The 16,885-nt window shown below is 51.5% G+C and overlaps 2 protein-coding genes across 3 annotated transcripts in view; one reads left to right on the top strand and one right to left on the bottom strand.

Annotated features, from left to right (window-relative positions):
* GABRA5 (gamma-aminobutyric acid type A receptor subunit alpha5) overlaps nucleotides 1-16,885 on the top strand; it is a 57,814-nt gene that overhangs the window by 8,270 nt on the left and 32,659 nt on the right. The window contains exons 2-4 of the mRNA XM_024561767.4: nucleotides 7,180-7,301; nucleotides 9,270-9,337; nucleotides 9,443-9,663. Coding sequence (XP_024417535.1) covers nucleotides 7,180-7,301; nucleotides 9,270-9,337; nucleotides 9,443-9,663 — 411 coding nt within the window. The remainder of the gene's footprint in view (nucleotides 1-7,179; nucleotides 7,302-9,269; nucleotides 9,338-9,442; nucleotides 9,664-16,885) is intronic.
* GABRB3 (gamma-aminobutyric acid type A receptor subunit beta3) overlaps nucleotides 1-16,885 on the bottom strand; it is a 230,266-nt gene that overhangs the window by 190,019 nt on the left and 23,362 nt on the right. The window lies entirely within an intron of this gene.

The raw sequence follows: 16,885 nt of genomic DNA, 5'->3' as shown, positions 1-16,885 counted from the left end.
GGAGACTCCATCAGACATCACTTGGCAAAATGAAACACTTTTATTTTCAGTGAAGGGGTGTCAAACGCATTTTCACTGGGGGCCACATCAGCCTCGCGGTTGCCTTCAAAGGGCCAAATGTCATTTTAGGACTGTGGAAATGTAACGTAACTACTGCTTAATAGTTTAGCGAGAGCTCGGTGCTGCCGCTGGGTAGAAACAAGGTGCCGGGCCGCATGAAACAAGGTGGAGGGCCGGATTCGGCCCACGGGCCTTGTGTTTGCCACCTGTGATGTAGAATATTATTATGGATTATAATACGAATAGCTAAATAGATAAAGTTATACTGGAAGAGAATCCTTGCAGTTCCTCAAAAACAAAGAGAGCCTTTTCCAATATTTTATTTATTTTTAGACAGAGGGGAAGGGAGGGAGAGAGAGGGAGAGAAACATCAGTGTGTGGTTGCCTCTCGTACGCCCCCCACGTGGGGACCAACCCCACAACCCAGGCATGTGTCCCAACCAGGAATCGAACTGGTGGCCTTCTGCTTTGCAGGATGATGCCCACCCCACTGAGCCAAACCGGTCAGAGCAAGAAGGACTGTTAAATCGGACTAATACAACTCACTGCTGAGTCCCATTTCAGAGTAATACGTGGACCCTATTGCAGGGCCAACCCTCTGCTGGTAATTTGCTCACTTTGGAGACAGCTTCCTCGGGACTCCCTGACCTGCTGTGTTCAAACTCCTTCTTCTTCCCAAGTCCGAAATCCTGCCGATAGCCTTCCATTCTGCCTCTGTCCCACAGCCCTCGCCTGAGTGGCCTCTGGGCCTCCAGGCTTGCCTCTGCCAAGTTCATTGTTCATGAGGTGCCCGAGGGCTTCGAGGAGAGAAAGCAGCCCTGCCTGAATGCCCTACGGCTCTGCCACCTTCAGGACAGAGCGTAGGAGCACAGCACTGCATGTGAAGTCCATTATTATTATTATTATTATTATTTTTCATCCTCACTTGAGGGTATGTTCATTGATTTTAGAGAGACGAAGGGGGGGTGTAAAGAGAGAGAGAGAAACATCGATGTGGGAGAGAAATATTGATTGGTTGCCTCCCATACACGCCCTGACTGAGGATCGAACTCACAGCCTAAGTACATGCCCTGACCAGGGATTGAACCCGCAACTTTTTGGTGTATGGGACGACGCCCCAACCAACTGAGCCACCCGGCCAGATCTGCACACTTCTTTATGGTTAGACATGTACCTTCTCTCTGGCGGCACGTTACTCTTCTCACTAAGGTTCTTACATGCCCCCTGCAAGCATCTTCATTTCCTTTTGGCGGGACCACGCTCACAACTCCCTTCCATGCCCCTTCCTGTGGTTTGAGACCTGGTCCTCCTGCCTGAACACCCCTACTGCTGCTGCTGTTCTCTGACCCCAGACAAAGCTCGCTTTGCTGCTGAGGCCCTGCCGTGTCTGGAGGCTGCATAGATTCTTACATGCCATGGTCTATTGAAAATCCTCTGTGACTCGGGGGTGCCCAACCTGCCACACTTGGGCCGCCTGTTGCTCAGGATAGCTATGAGTATGTCCCAATGCCAAATCGGGAATTTACTTAAAACAGGATGAGATTTTTTTGCGTGTGATTACGTATCACAACGTATTTAACGTGTGGCCCAAGACAACTCTGCTTCTTCCAGTGTGGCCCAGAGATGCCTAAAGGTTGGACACCCCTGCTAGAGCACAATCCTGTCCTCACAGCCAGGGATGTCACCTTTGTCATCGTCGCATCCCCGGTACTCACCGCGATGCAATACCTGGTACCCGGTACACCCCCAAGATGCCATTCCTCAACTGAGCTGCTGAAACAGGCCTTGAGCCTCTCAGACCGTGGCCTCTTCGAAGACATCAAGGAACAGGGAGCTCATTTAGGGTCACTGTGGGGCTTCGCGATGTTTCCAGCTCAGACGGGCTGAGCACAGTGACTCTCCACCCTGGTGACCCCTGAGGGTCACTAGGGGACCTTAAATACTGGTGCCCGTCCCTGCTGGATCAGGTATAGCAGAGGTTGTAGGGCTTGGAAGCAGGAAGAGGCTAATATGCAAAAGTGTCAGAACCCAGCGACTTGCAGACTTAAGGCCACAGAAGGAGGTCTTACTTTGCATAATTGCAAGAATTTACCCTCGCTGAAGACATTCCTGTTTACTTTTCTTAAACACTGCGCTGGCGAAATAAGCCCATTTGTGGACCAGATTTCATGGGCTGCCCGTGTTTCCTTCCGCCCCACGAAGAATTTCTGAAGGACGCAGGACCCCAAGTCTGCTCAGGGGCCGATGCGGAGCGCATTCAGAAGCCTTCACATCTCTGGGGGCTGCGTCCTGCTGCGCCCCACCCGTGCCCCTGTCCTTTGTACAACTGCCACCTCCCTTCCTCAGCCTGGAGTGGAGAGCTCAGTGACCTTATTTTCCAAACTAAAATCAGTGCAGAGTTCAAGTTCAGAGTGGCTTTTCATTGGCAGACACAGCCTCCCCAGAAACGTTTATCTTTCTCAGTGAAGTAAACACCTGTTCCTGCGTCTGTGCAGCCTTGGGTTAGTCTCCCTCGGGGGACCCCTGGCTGCGGTCTTCCAGAGGACTCGCTGCTTCCCGATACAATGTGCCCACGTCAGCAGGACGGAGATTTCGTTCCTGTCCCCTCCCAGAAATGTAGTGCCTTCTCCGTCCCCACCGAGCGCTCAGCACTGTGGCTGCAGCGTCTGCCGTCTGAGATGCAGCGGCCACACAGCACCATTTTTTTTCCTGCTTCACAATTTCATGGATAGAAGATTCCTTCTTACCCTAGGTCTTAGCCACCTCCGGATGGGAATTTTCTTTCCCTGTTGGGCTGAGACGTTGTGCCTTTTCCCTTAAAGGAAGCCCTTCGATGGCTTTTGTTTGGGGTTTCCAAACTGCACTTGGGGACCATTATTAAGTGAAATCAGGGTGGCTTGAATACAAGGCTTTGTGACGCGGTGCTGGTCCATCTGCTAAGTGACTAACAGGTGGGGAGAGCACAGAGCGTGGATGTGAGGACAAAGGGATGACTCATGTCCCGGACCGGGTGGAGTGGCACGCCACGAGATTTCATCGTATGACTCAGAAGAGCATGCAGGTTAAGGCTTCTGAATTGTTTACTTCTGGAATTTTCCATTTAACATTATCGGAACCTGGTTGACCGTGGCTAACTGAAACGTGGACCGTGGAGAAGGGGGGGCCCGCTGCAATCTGAACATGTTGCTCCTGCTCACGTGTGTGGCATGTTTGGGTAGACACCACAGGCCACATCTCAGGAAACAGTTTAGATTTGCAGGCCACCTGGTGAATCTCTCCTAGCATTGAAGGCTAAGTCACCCATGTTCAAGGACGTCTGTTATGTCCACGGCTACTGTCAGTCATAACGGCCCTAGTCTCGGCTCGCAAGAACCGACTCCCCTGAAGAGCCCAGCCCTTAGCTTGTCCTTGAAGCTTTGAAGGCGGGTGCTCACGGGCTCAGCGGAGCTCCTTGGGGCTACTGGCTACAGCTTTTACACAGCGGAACCCGAAGGACTGAGTTCAAAGGGATGATAGCATCCGAGTTTCTGCCTGGGAGGCCTCGGGGTGTGACCGCTCAACATTTTTGTGTCATTCTGTCCGTCAAGTGGATGCAACCAGCCCACGGGGAACAGAGCGAGCTGCAGCTGCGGTCTGCCTGAGGGGCGGTGTGTAGGGACCCCGTTGCTGGGCCAAGGCACAGGCAGGCATACCGACCCCCGCCTGGGAGGTGGTCCTGGACAGGGGCGCATCCTTTGCTTTCTGTGACAAAGGAGGGACCTCCCTTTCCACAGCAGGGACATGGTGTCCTAGCCACACGCTGCGGCTGCGGCGATTTTGAGGGGATCTAGGAACTGAGGAGGCTACACCCCAAAGGGCATTTTGGGGAATGTGGTTTGTTTTTATTGTTGATGCTATTGCAGGTGTCTCCATTTCCCTGCTTTGCCCACTTCCCCCCTCACCCTTGCGCCCCACCCCAGCCATCCCCACGCTGTTGTTCGTGTCCGTGGGTCACGTATATATGTTCTTTGGCTGACCCTTCCCCTTCTTTCATCCAGCCCCCCGCCCCCCGCCCCTCTGACACCTGTCAGTGTGCTCCATGTGTCCCTGCCTCTGGTTCTATGTTGTCCGTCAGTTTATTTTGTTCATTAGATTTCCCATAAGTGAGATCACGTGGTATTTGTCTCTCTCTGACTGGCTTATCGCACTTAGCATAATGGTCCCCAGGTCCATCCATGCTGTCGCGAGAGGGAAGGGTTCCCTCTTCGGGAATGTTTTCGGGGCCCTGGTTCCTCGTTGCGCCCAGGTTGTGTCCTGAGCAAACAGAGAAGACAGCACTGCAGACCCCCACCATGACCTCTATTGCAATGGGGTCCACAGTCAGGACAGATGGGGCAGAGACTGAAATTCCTCCTCCCAAAGAGTAATTATGCATGAATGGATGTACATATGTATTTGAACTCTTCTCTTTTACATTTTTACAAGAAGCAGAAAGTGGTTTGAAATGTATAGGCATCACGTCCTGTTCCGTGGCTGGGCATGGTGATTCCGGGGTTCGTGAAATGGATTCAGAGCCGGCCAGGGTGGTTTTGTGGGAACCCCGCGTGGGTGGCCACTGGAAGCAGTGCCCCTGGGGACCATCAAATGACCACCCCATGCTCCGGATGGTCTTTACCTCCGAACAGTCGGGACTGCGCAGAGCTAATGGAATTCAAGAACATTTTCACAGCAGATAATGTTCACAGCTTAGAAAAACGTACTTGAAACACTGAGAGATGCCTTTTCTTGCTTTCTGAGTCATAATGATGTTTTCATTTCTAAAAAATATTTTAGTCTTACTTCGTTATTTTTTAAAAGATTTTATTTATTTATTTTTTAGAGAGGGGAAGGGAGAGAGAAAGAGAGGGAGAGAAACATCCATGTGTGGTTGCCTCTCAGCCTCGCGGTTGCCTTCAAAGGGCCGAATGTGATTTCGGGACTGTATAAATGTAACTACTGCTTAACAGTGAAGCAAGAGCTCGGTGCTGCCGCTGCGTAGAAACAAGGCGCCGGGCTGGATGAAACCAGGTGGAGGCCCGGATTCGGCCCGCGGGCCTTGTGTTTGCCGCCTGCGCCCTAGCAACTCTGCAGTCTGTAACACGTTTGGTGGACAACCATCACTACACCGCGGTCCATGACTCCTCCAGAACTTTTTCATCCTCAGCATCTCCCAGGTCCCCTGCCCTCGATGCCCGCCTTGCAGCTCTCTGTGTGTACGAGTCCGGCTTTTTCAGAATTCACACATGAGCGATGTCTGCTCCTGCTGGTGCGGACGCTCTGGCCTCTACGCCAAGGATTGGGGCCAGAGAGGACCGTCCAAAAACGGGCCGTGGTGACATCACCTAGAATTGAGTGACCTGACCAGTCGGAGTCATCGACACCCTGAGGAGAGGATGAGGAGGCCAGGCTGAGTTTGACCCGTAGTGACTCAGCCGGGCAAGTACACGGTGTCACTGTCACCCTTTTTCGCGAACCCGCAGGAGGACGTCAAGGCCCTTCGTCCTGGCGCTGGGGCTGTGAGGCTGAGGGCGCCCTCCTTCTAATGGATGGCAGCGGAAAGGGAACGCCATCGTTTTAAAAGCCGTGGCACAGAGGGACCGTGGACTCCACATGCACAGGACAGAATTTCAGCTTGTGAGAGCTTCACTTTAATGGGGATGTGGGAATGGGAGCTAAGGAGTGCTGTGCCTCTCATTCACAAGGGAGCGGGGTGGGGCCATAGACAATCGATCTGTTTCCACGCGATGGGTGGAAGGGACCCGTTTCCGAGAACTGGGTGGGGCAGGAGCTCATCCACTCTGCCCCCAGCGTCCACCCCCGGTGCTCCACTGCCTCAGCTCTCAGCTGCTTCACGGAGAAAATGTAGGGTAAGCAGAGCCGGGGAGCCCATAGCCAGGCCTTCCGAAAGGTTCCACAATTCACCTGCTCTTCTCCCAAACACCAAAGGTGCCAATTCCTTGGGGCCCACAGCTTGCTTTGTACTGGGTGCGTCTCCCTTGCACCCCGACACCCCAACGCCAAGCCCAGTGTGTGGGGCAAGCGCTTGGTGGTTCTGAACCCCTGGCAGGTCGGAGGGAGGGTGGCTGCTGGAACCCGCAGTGGGTTCTGTGATGTCTCCGCATGCCGCTGACCTCCTGATTCGACTTCCTTTCTCCCCGAGTCACTTCCTCAGTTTGTCCTGACCTGCTCAGGGCAGCTCCCGCCCGCTCAACTTGTGGGGCCTCCCTTGGTGGAAGTGGACCAACCCAAGCTGTTCTTGTTTCTGGAAGGTTCGGCCACTCTTGTTAGGGTTTTATTACAGGGCCAACTCATGGGGTCACACAGAACTCTGTGCCTTTGAGTGTTGGATTGCAGGGGACTGGCCTTCACCGTTGGTGACCCTTGGGTCACAGCTGTGGCCGGAACTGCAGGTGCCGGCAGTGGGTGTGGGGACCCAGAGTGATGCCACGGGCTCCGTCATTTCTGTCACTGTTTAATGATTGTGGTATGAATGCTCCTAGTTAGGGGAGCGGAGGGTGCACCGGTCTTCTCTCTGAACTCATGCACGGTTTCTAAGGTGCCCGCCACGCCCCTTCGCCCACTGCAAGTAACTCTCACAATTCGAAGACAGATGGTGTTTCTGAATCAGGGAGGGGTGGATTTGGGCATCACGTCCGGTTGACGGATGGCCAGCCCAGAGCCTGGCGCTCTCTGGATGCTCAACAATGAAAGCTTATCACCGCAAAAACAGTACCCTCGATGGAAGAGATCATTATCTCCCTCCTTCCAGCAGAGCTGACCATATTATTCCCCAGTTTCTCTATCTTGAGAAGGATTTATAAGAAATAATTAATGCAAGTTTAGCCCTGGCTGGTGTGGTTCATTGGATTGAGTGGCGCTCTGCGAACCAAAGGGTCGCTGGTTCGATTCCCAGTCAGGGCACCTGCCTGGGTTGCATGCCAAGTCCCCAGTAGGGGGCGCGCGAGAAGCAACTACACATTGGTGTTTCTCTCCCTCTCTTTCTCCCTTCTTTCCTCTCTGTCTAAAAATAAATAAATAAAATCCTTTAAAAAAAGAAATAATTACTGCAAGTTTAACCTCTTCTGTTTCTCTGTTCAAAAGCTTTTCCCAGATGCCGACCAGTGCAGTCAAAGATGAGACCAATGACAACATCACCATCTTCACCAGGATCCTGGACGGGCTCCTGGACGGCTACGACAACCGGCTGCGGCCGGGGCTCGGAGGTGAGTGTCCCCCGGCGGCTGGGCCTCGGGGGAGCATGCTCCGCATCAGCTCATGGCTGCCGTGAGTCACAGGAGGCCCAGCTGACACCCGTGGCCAAGGTTCCTGCATTCCTGAGTGCCACGGTCAAGATGCAGGAAGCGGGGGGGTGGGGGTCAAGGTCCCTGCAAGCAACCTCCCCACCCCAGATAATCTTGATGTCCTTTCTGGTTCACTGGAGGAGGGACCAGTTCTTAGGTGTTAGGAAAACTGAGCTCACCCCAGGCTAAGAAATAGTTTGTAGTTGATTTGAGAGAGAGAGAGACATCAATTTGTTATTCCACTTATTGATGCATTCATTGGTTGGTTTTTGTATGTGCCCTGACCGGGAATCGAACCCGAAACCTTGGCATATTGGGATGACGCAGCAACCCACTGGGAAACCCAGCCAGCGCTATATTATGGCCCCTGTGAAAATATTAAACATAATATAGAAAGGTGTAAACACAATGGCGTTGAACAGTGGGCTTCACTGTTTAATATCACGCTTAATTTCTTCACTAGGGCCATAATCGGGGCACTTCCTTGGACCCTACAGCAGTTGACGATGGTAAACAAATAGCCCAATGCATTTTGGGGGCCTACCCGGCCCAGCTTAATTTTGTGCTGAGAGTCGCGAGCGTTTCTAGGCACGCCCAATGCCCCTGGCTCAGAGGATTGAGACGGGGTGCATTTGAACTTGCTCCGCTGGGTGAGTTAGAGACCCCACCCCCAGCAACTACCTTCTCCAGGGAAAAGCTTAGCTCTCCGTTACTTGCATTTTTAACGGGGAGGTTCACTTGAAGCATGAATCGTCATTCTATGCCTTTGGGGCAAAGGCCAGTCCACACGGGTTGCTGGGCACCGACTTACTTCTCCCTCTGCGTTACCGTGTGCCCCTGTGTCTCTCTGTCCCGCAGCCCCTGCCCCTCTGAACACACCCCCAGGGGCCAAAGCATATGGAGATGCATCGAGTTCCCCCGGCACGGGTTCCAGTCCTGCGAGGCCGGACCCGGAGGAACCACAGCCAAAAGATGGCCTGCAGGGCCGGCACTTCAGTGGGGAGACAGGCCCTGAAAACACGCAGCATCATGCCAGCATGGGCGCACATACAAATACACCCCGTGTGCATATATGATTCCCACAAGCGGGGGGAGGGGTGGTTGGCAGAGGAAAGCCCACCAGAGCCCTGACTGGGTGACGACCCCACCCAGCAGCTGGGCTCAGGCAGGGGGTCTGCACTGCTCCCAGAATGGGGTCCCCATCCATGGTCACAGGGGGCCACAGGCTCCGACCTTCCCAGGGAACATACACCTGCCTCCTCTATGATTAGTGGCTTTTATGGCTTCGTGTAAATTTTCCATCATCGTAATTGAAATAGTAGTTTCCCATGATAGCAATTTCTAGCCATTCAAAATGCCCTAGAAGGGGAGCGGGCCTTCCCGTGTACCTTCCCAAGCCTCTGCAATGGCAGGCTGCACTGTGGACGGTTCTCAGACACACGTTGTTCCCCATGCCTGGGGCGCGGCTTGGACGGGAGATGCCTCCCAGTTTGCTCCCCACCTGGCTGGATTGTCTAACTTAAAAAGAAATATATATATAGCTGTTTATGGCAGAGCAAGGCAGTGCGTTGTGAGGTTGGGAGTGTTTTCCGGGCTTACTGAGGAAGAAGCTGAGCTCGGGCGCGATGAAAAGCACCCGAGACCCCACAGCCGGGACCCGGCCGTGCCCTGCCCACGGCGACCCCCGCGTCCCTTCCCAGAAATGAGGGGCGCTTTGTTTCACGTCATAGTTGGAGCAGCGTGGTTGCACTTGGTGAGCGCCAAGGCTTCCAAACGTAGGAAACGCACTTTCAAAGCCCTCCGGTGGCCGAGTCTGAAATTAGTCTCTAGACTAAGGGAGTGGGTGGGGGGGCGGCTGCGTGTCCAGGCGGCAACCTGTGTCTCTTTCAGAGCGCGTCACGCAGGTGAGGACCGACATCTACGTCACCAGCTTCGGCCCGGTGTCCGACACGGAGATGGTAGGTCCCCTGGGCTGGGTGGCACCACATCTTCCCTAATAAACCCGAAGACCTGGGGATGGGCCCCGTGCTGCGGCTTCACCTGTTCGCCTCCCTTTGCGCTAGGAATACACCATCGACGTGTTTTTCCGTCAAAGCTGGAAAGACGAGCGCCTGCGGTTCCAGGGGCCGATGCAGCGCCTGCCGCTCAACAACCTGCTGGCCAGCAAGATCTGGACACCGGACACGTTCTTCCACAACGGGAAGAAGTCCATCGCGCACAACATGACCACGCCCAACAAGCTGCTGCGCCTGGAGGACGACGGCACCCTGCTCTACACCATGCGGTGCGGGCGGTGCGCGCGGGGGGCACAGGGGGTCACAATGGGGGGCGGTAAGGGGCAGCGCAGGGGTGGGGCGCGCTGTCACAGGGGAGGGCCAGTGCAGGGCCCGGGCGCAGTGCGCAGCACGCAGCAGACACAGCCCCAGTTCCACCCAAGGGCCCTGCAGCCTGCTGGGTTTGAGGATTGGGGTGCGTGTGTGCGGGGGTGCTTGGCATTTTTTACCGTTTGGTTTGAGGATTGCCGTGTGTGTGTTGAGTATTTCTTTTTCCCCTTTGACCCGCCCATACTAATAATAATGTCCACGACTATTATTTCGCTGGCCATTCTGGTCCATAGATTTTTCTGTTGTCCATACTTGTTTCTTTGGTTCGAGACCCAGAGCATCGCGCAAATACCGACCCAGATCGTGCAAGTTAGGGAACATTTACTTTATAAAAATGTCATTGAAAAAAAATCAAGGAGAGCCCTTTGGGGGTGTCCTGAAATTTTAAAAGCCCATGTCTCCTGTACTTTGATAACATTCCAATGCGGAGGTTAAAGTTTAGTATTTCTAATTTAAATGGATCCTCAGTCCCTTTTTTATTCTGCATTATTCATTGCATCTGAGCTAATCAATAAATTGACCCTCGAGAAAGGCTCCATTATAGCCTTTTAGTTTCCACGGTGGGCCTAGGCCAACGTTAAAAAAAAAAATTTAAATAAAAAAAATTAAAAAGTGCTAAAGCCAAGGTTTTTTTTTTTTTTTTTTTTTTTTTAAGCCCACGCATTTGCGTTGCTGTGGTTGGAATTCCTCTCCCCGCTTTCTAGTTCTTCCCAATACATTTTTAAAAAAATAATCTTTATTGTTATTCAATTACAATTGTCTGCCTTTTCTCCCCATCTCTCCACCCCACCCGAACCCACCTCCCTCCCCCGCCTCCACCCTCCCCCTCAATTCTGTCCATGTGTCCTTTATAGTAGTTCTTGTCCCAATACGCTTTATACATACAAAAGCCACCATAGCCTTGACGCCGCCATCCCCACAGACGCGTTGACGCTTTGACTTGTGTCTGGAACCCGTTTGACCCCAGGACTTGGTGGTTCTTCTAACAATCCGATAAGGGTTCTGATCCATGAATGTGTAACTCCCACGGGGTGTTCCATTCCCCACTCTTTCCGTTCCCCGACCTTGACCTTGGCCGAGGCTCACCCGTGGACGTAGACCTGAGCTGTGAGCGTCCCCTAGGTGCTGGGACAGTGGCGGCCCCCCTGGAAAGCCAAGGACTACGGCGAGGACTGGAGTTCAGTCCTGCGTCCTTGCTCTGTGCGGTGAATCGGAGTGTACTTTGTTCAACCCCGTGAGCGGGGGCGGGGGCGGGGGCGGAGATGAGGAACCCACTTGGCGGCGGAGGCTGAGGGGCCTATGCAGGGTTGGGACGGAGGACGGACCCCATCGTTTTGGGCTTTGTGCCTGCATTCTCCCCGCAGGATAAAGATAATAAGCCCAGTCCCCTTGTCTTCACACCTGGTCCCTGTCCCAGAGGGACGGTACTTGGGTGCATAGCATAAGACACTGGAATGCTTTCATGTGACTCATCGCTACTTGGACCGGGCAGTGAGGTACGGCCATTGTTTGTTTGGTTTATTTTTTTTAAAGATTTTATTTATTTTTGAGGGGAGAAAGAGAGGGAGAGAAGCATCAATGTGTGGTTGCCTCTCGCACGCCCCCTACTGGGGGCCTGGCCTGCAACCCAGGTATCTGTCCTGACTGCGAATCGAACCAGCAACCTTTTGGTTCAAAGGCGGGCACTCAATCCACTGAGCCACACCAGCCAGGGCAGGGCCATTGTTTAGAAGGGGAAGGGCTGCAGAGGAGCATCTCCCTCAGGGTCTGTGTCCCTGGCACCGTGGCAAACAGAATCCCTCATCCTCAACCAGCCCAGCCAGCTAGGTGACCCCACTCCCCTTAGCCAGCAGAGAGTGGGGCTCAGACACTGGGCCACAGCCACACAGTTAGTGAGGGGGCAGCAGCAAGAACTTCAGCTCAGCTCTGGACAATGCCCTTATTCAATCCATTCCATTTGAAAACCACAGGGACACGGCATTAATAGATATACAGTGTCCTTCTCCTCCCTGTCAAAGTGTCACACAGGAAGAAGGTGGTGACATCCAGGGCAACCTGTCAGCAGTCATCGGTCCTTGTTGGTGTCGAGGAAATGTGCTGATGGGGGCCCAGTCGATACGGGCTTCTAATTTCAGTCACGCACACGACATATGCAGAATGGAAACCGTGCCACTGGAAAACGTGATGCATTCTAATGCGGTAGAAGTACAACTGTCGTGTGGTGGCATTTTTATCCATTGATTTAGCAAAGACGGTGACTGGCAACAGTTATCGGTGATAGTATAAACCACATGGCAAGCAGCGTCCAGGGCTACTCCAGGGGTACAGTCCTTCTTTTTTTTTTTAAGGTTTGTTTATTAATTTTAGAGAGAGCAGAAAGAAGGAAAAAGCACTGATTCATTATTCCACTCATCGATGCATTCATTGGTTGATTCCTGCATGGGCCCTGACCCGGGATCAAACCCACAACCTTGGTGTATCGGGACAACCGTCTAACCAACTGAGCTACCCGGCCAGGGCCTCCTATTGTGGTTTTTTCCTGGGTAGAACTTGAGGTTATCAGTGCAAAGCGGACAGTTTCAGTTCCACTCCCCTCAGCCCAGGCGGCCACGGGTCTCAGGGATGCACCAAACCTCTTGACAGGTCTTCCCTTAGGAGCAGGCGGGCTGGAAGGCCGTCCTCTGCGCCCTGTGAAGATGCTGCTCTGTGCTTGTGCACAGCGAGGGCCACCCCAGGGCGCACGCCCTGGTCTTTGAGCAGAAGAGCAAGTCTCTCTTAGTCTCTTGTCCAGGAAACCACAACTGGCAAGAAAGAAGTTTTTAGAAGGCGAGCTCCGCCAGGCCCACCACCCCCTGTACTGCACGCTCTGCGTTGTCGCTTTGGCACAAGATGTACCCCCTCTAGTTAGACTTCCATTCATCGTGAGTGGAAAACACTGCTTTGAACTGACTTAAGTTCAAGTGTGGACTCTTATCATTTAGTTGCCAGGAGTCCTTGGTCGTTTTGATTTAATCTCTTAGAGCCACCTTTTGTTGTTGTTATTTTTGTCTTAGTTGTTTTTTTAACTTTGTTCCAGCGCCGTTTCGCTGCGCAGTCTGAGGAGGTTTCTCATTTTGGAAGAAGATGGTATATGCGCGCATTCTCTGAATGGCCACTAGGGGGCAGCATGGGGACATTTTTGCACAGGTCGGCTGACAGCATTCATTACCTTATGGGACAAGTAACGTTCTTGAAGGAAAGTATATAGAAATTATACATGTTTGATTTGGGAGCAATCTATTTGAACTACACATGAAATTATAATGAATTTGTACACACACCAGTGTCTAGTTAGGAATGACACCAACAGATATATTGGCTAAGTATTGCCATTTTAAAGGTCATATTTATTGACCGTTAATGACAACAATCAAATATTTAAATTCTTTATTTTTTTATTGTTGACATGATTTAAAAATGTGTAGAACAAAAAATCACCAAGTATGAAATACAGTTATGATAACATCACACCAGACAGAGTCAGTGAGGATGGTTCGGTGTGTTTCCTTACCCGTGTTCGTGCGTGGGCACACACGTGTGCTGACCATCCATGTGTGTATGAGAGTGTCCATACCTGCTGTCCTGTTGAGTGGACACTCTCATATGGACGGTCAGCACCCGTGTGTGCCCACGCACGAACACGGGTAAGGAAACACACCGTGAGTGGTCTCCTTCTCTGAAAACTGTTCTGTAAGTAGCTTTATAATTAAACACATATTAAAACCTTTCCCCGTCATTAAATATCGGTCCAGCGTTTTGTGCTCCCTCACACGCCATCACGTGACTGAGCTCATGTCCTGTCCATTTATTTCCCTCTGTGAGAAATAACAGCATCATTCAAGCACAACATTGTATCTTTAGATAAATTCCAGGCATCGGCCAATGAGGCTTTCAACACGTTTTTGCAAGTTGTTTTCTAGAAGAACGGTAGCAATTTCACTCCCACTAACGGAAAGTGCAGATGGTCTGTTACTTCCTCCCTGGCGCTGTAGTACGAGAGGCAAAATAAAGCATCAGCCTGTTTTCTACAGGAGATGTGATTAGCAAGCCATCTATTAGGAAAAAAGCATGTGTAACACTTTTTCCTCCCAGGGTTTCCAGGAGCGTCTGTCAGCTTTCTGCTTGCCCTCTGGGAAAAGCATCTCACAAAGCATCCTGAGCCCTGACTTGGCTGAGAATGTCCTTTGTCCCTAAATGATGGGATGGGACATGACACAACACACAACCTCCCATGTCCTCACTCCTTGAAAACCCACACTTCTCCAAGATATCTTCCTGAGCTCTCCTGCCCTCTGTCACCTGTTGGGACCCTGACCCACCTCTGCATCCCGGGCTCTGGCTCAGCCGTTTGCTAGGCTTCATTTAGTTGAACTTGAGCATCTTTGGAAGGGGATCCTGTGTCAGGCAGGATTCTGGGTAATTAATTCCCTAGGGTCGATGGAATTCCTCCGGCTCCCAGGCTGGTCCTCAGAAGCAGCTAACTGCAGGTTCGTGGAGGAATGAATGGTAATGGAATGAATGAGACAGCCTTTTCTTAAGCGCGGCCACCTCTCTGCAAAGACCTAGAAAATGTTTCTTTCCCTATGTACTCAATGCTTACGTTCCTGCCAGGCTTATAAAGAGTCAAAGTTATGTTTGGCTAACAAACTGTATGGGAAGGATACAAATGAAGGCATTTTAATACAGATTTCTTGCCTATTTGGTTTGAAAACAAAAAAGACCAGAATTATACTGGGCCAATGTAATCTTATCAGCCAGGGTTTTAGACTATTTGACACGCGTTTCCTGAAAGACAACTTCAGCCTAGGCAAATGGGCCATCTTCAATGTGTTTTGTCACCTTTATTTTAAAAAACTTTTTTTAATCCTCACCCAAGGACATTTTTTCATTGCTGTCAGGGAGAGAAATATCAGTGTAAGAGATAAGCATCGCTTGGTTGCCTCCCATACACACCTGGCCCAGGGATTGAACCCACGGCCTAGTTATGTGCCCTGATCGGGGATTGAACCTGCAACATTTTGGTTACAGGATGACGCTCCAACCCACTGAGCAACCCGGCCGGGGCACATTTGTGTTATCTTAGCTCCTTATTCTCACAGACCACGGGACACTCGGTCCTGGAGAGAAGGACGCAGGCTCCTCAGTTTCCCTGCACAGGCGGGGGGACCTTCTTGGAAAGGAGCCACCTGCAAGCTAAGGGCCACATCTCCCAAAAGGTTCCCAGGAATCTCCAGTGACCTCCCTCTGTCAGAAGTGAGGATGGCAGACCCTGGATGGAAGCCCCAGGCAGCTGCTGGCTAGGGTCTCGGCTCCAAGCTCCCAGCCCCAACCTCAGAGATAAATAAGGTCCAGGCCCTCAGCAATGCCAGATGGAAAGAATCAACTGGGCTGGTCCGCTAAGTATTTTTCAAAAACGTCTGTAGTTTTTATGGTGTGCCAGATGCTTTAGAAATATAAACTTATCTCGTCCTCAAAACATCCCGAGAATGTGGTACCATTATTTGCCCTGTTCATAGATAAGGCAGACGAAGCAGGAGAAAATGAATACACCAGAAGCCATTCATCCATAAAGCCCAAACGCCCAAGAACACCTGCGTGCACCTATTTCAATGCGATGGTCTCAGAAACCGGTGGCAGGAAGCCGGGCTGCGCCTTCGGCCAGCGCCAGTGGACATAGTGTCCACCAGGTGGCGCCATGACCGCTTAGGTTCCATAACCTAGATTTTAGGAATCTAGGCTAGAGGTCAGGAGTGGCTGCTGCTGTATCAGCCCAAAGCGCTGGTCGCCTGAAACATTTCCAGAGACAGTACAGTGTTGCATTTCTGGAGTGTTCCATGGGGATGTGGTTGGCATGTCTGCCTCCCCCTGAGGTTGCTCAGAGCCGGGGTATCTCTCCTCAGCCCCCACTCTCCCCAGCACTAGTCTGCACCTCCCACCACCAAGCCCCAGGGACGAGCCAAGCCGGCTCAGGGCCCTTTCTGCGCGCTGGAATCGTCATCTCATCTCCTGCCCGTGCTGGGCATCTCGGAGTCTGACTTTCGTCTTACATTCTGCGATGGCGGTGTACCTCGTTCCTGGATTGGTGTGTGCTGAATTGTCCTCGCGTCCCCGGACTAAATCCCACGTGATTGCGGCTTATGATCCTAATAGTTTGTTATAAGTATTTGCATCTGTATTCATCAGGTGTATTGGTCTGTGTTTTCTTTTTTAATTGTTTTTATTTATTGATTTTAGAGGAAGAGGGAGAAACATCGGTTTGTTGTTCCACTTATTGATGTATTCATTGGTTCATTCTTGTATGCGCTGTGACCGGGGATCAAACCCACGACCTTGGCGAATCTAGACGATGCTCTAACCAGCTGAGCTACCCGGCCAGGGCTGGTCTGCAGTTTCTTGTAGTGTCCTCGCCTGGCTTTTGCCTGGTGATACTGGCCTTGTGACATGAGTTTGGGAGTGTTTCCATGTTTTGGAAGAAGAGTTCGAGAAGGATTGATGTAACTTCTTTCAACGTTGGGCACATTTGCCAGTGAAATCAGCTGGTCCCGGGCTTGTCTTTGGTGGGAGGGTTTTTATTGTTATTAAATGTATGCAGGTCATGTTGGTTCATAGCATTATATATATATATCAGGCATATGACCTTAGAATACAATATGTGTATACACAATGGTGTGCTCACCATCCAAAGTCTAGTTGCATTCTATCTCCCTGTGTTTGATGGTTTTTACCCTTTGTCCCCTCCCCTGCACCCCGCTGGTAACCATCACGCTGTGGTCTGTATTTATGAGGGTTTTTTGGGTTTTTTTTTTGAGTTGGGAGCTTTTTGATTCCTGACTGAAACGCCTTACTTGTTATTTATCTGTTGATTTTCTATTCCTTCCTAATTCAGTCTTGGCAGGTAGTATGTTCCTAGGAATTGGTCCATTTCTTCCAGGTCATCCGCTTTGTTGGCAAAGAGTTGGTCACAGTCATCCTCCACGACCCTGTGTGTCTCTGTGGTGTCGGTTGCAATGTCCCCTCTTTTCATTTGTCATTTTATTTATTTGAGTCTTCTCTCTCTTTTCTTCTTAGTCTGGGTAAAGGTTT

This window comes from Desmodus rotundus, chromosome 10, assembly GCF_022682495.2.
Source record: "Desmodus rotundus isolate HL8 chromosome 10, HLdesRot8A.1, whole genome shotgun sequence".
Lineage (NCBI taxonomy): Eukaryota > Metazoa > Chordata > Mammalia > Chiroptera > Phyllostomidae > Desmodus > Desmodus rotundus.
The sequence above is the reverse complement of the archived record's forward strand: the minus strand, read 5'-3'. Positions and strand labels throughout refer to the sequence as shown.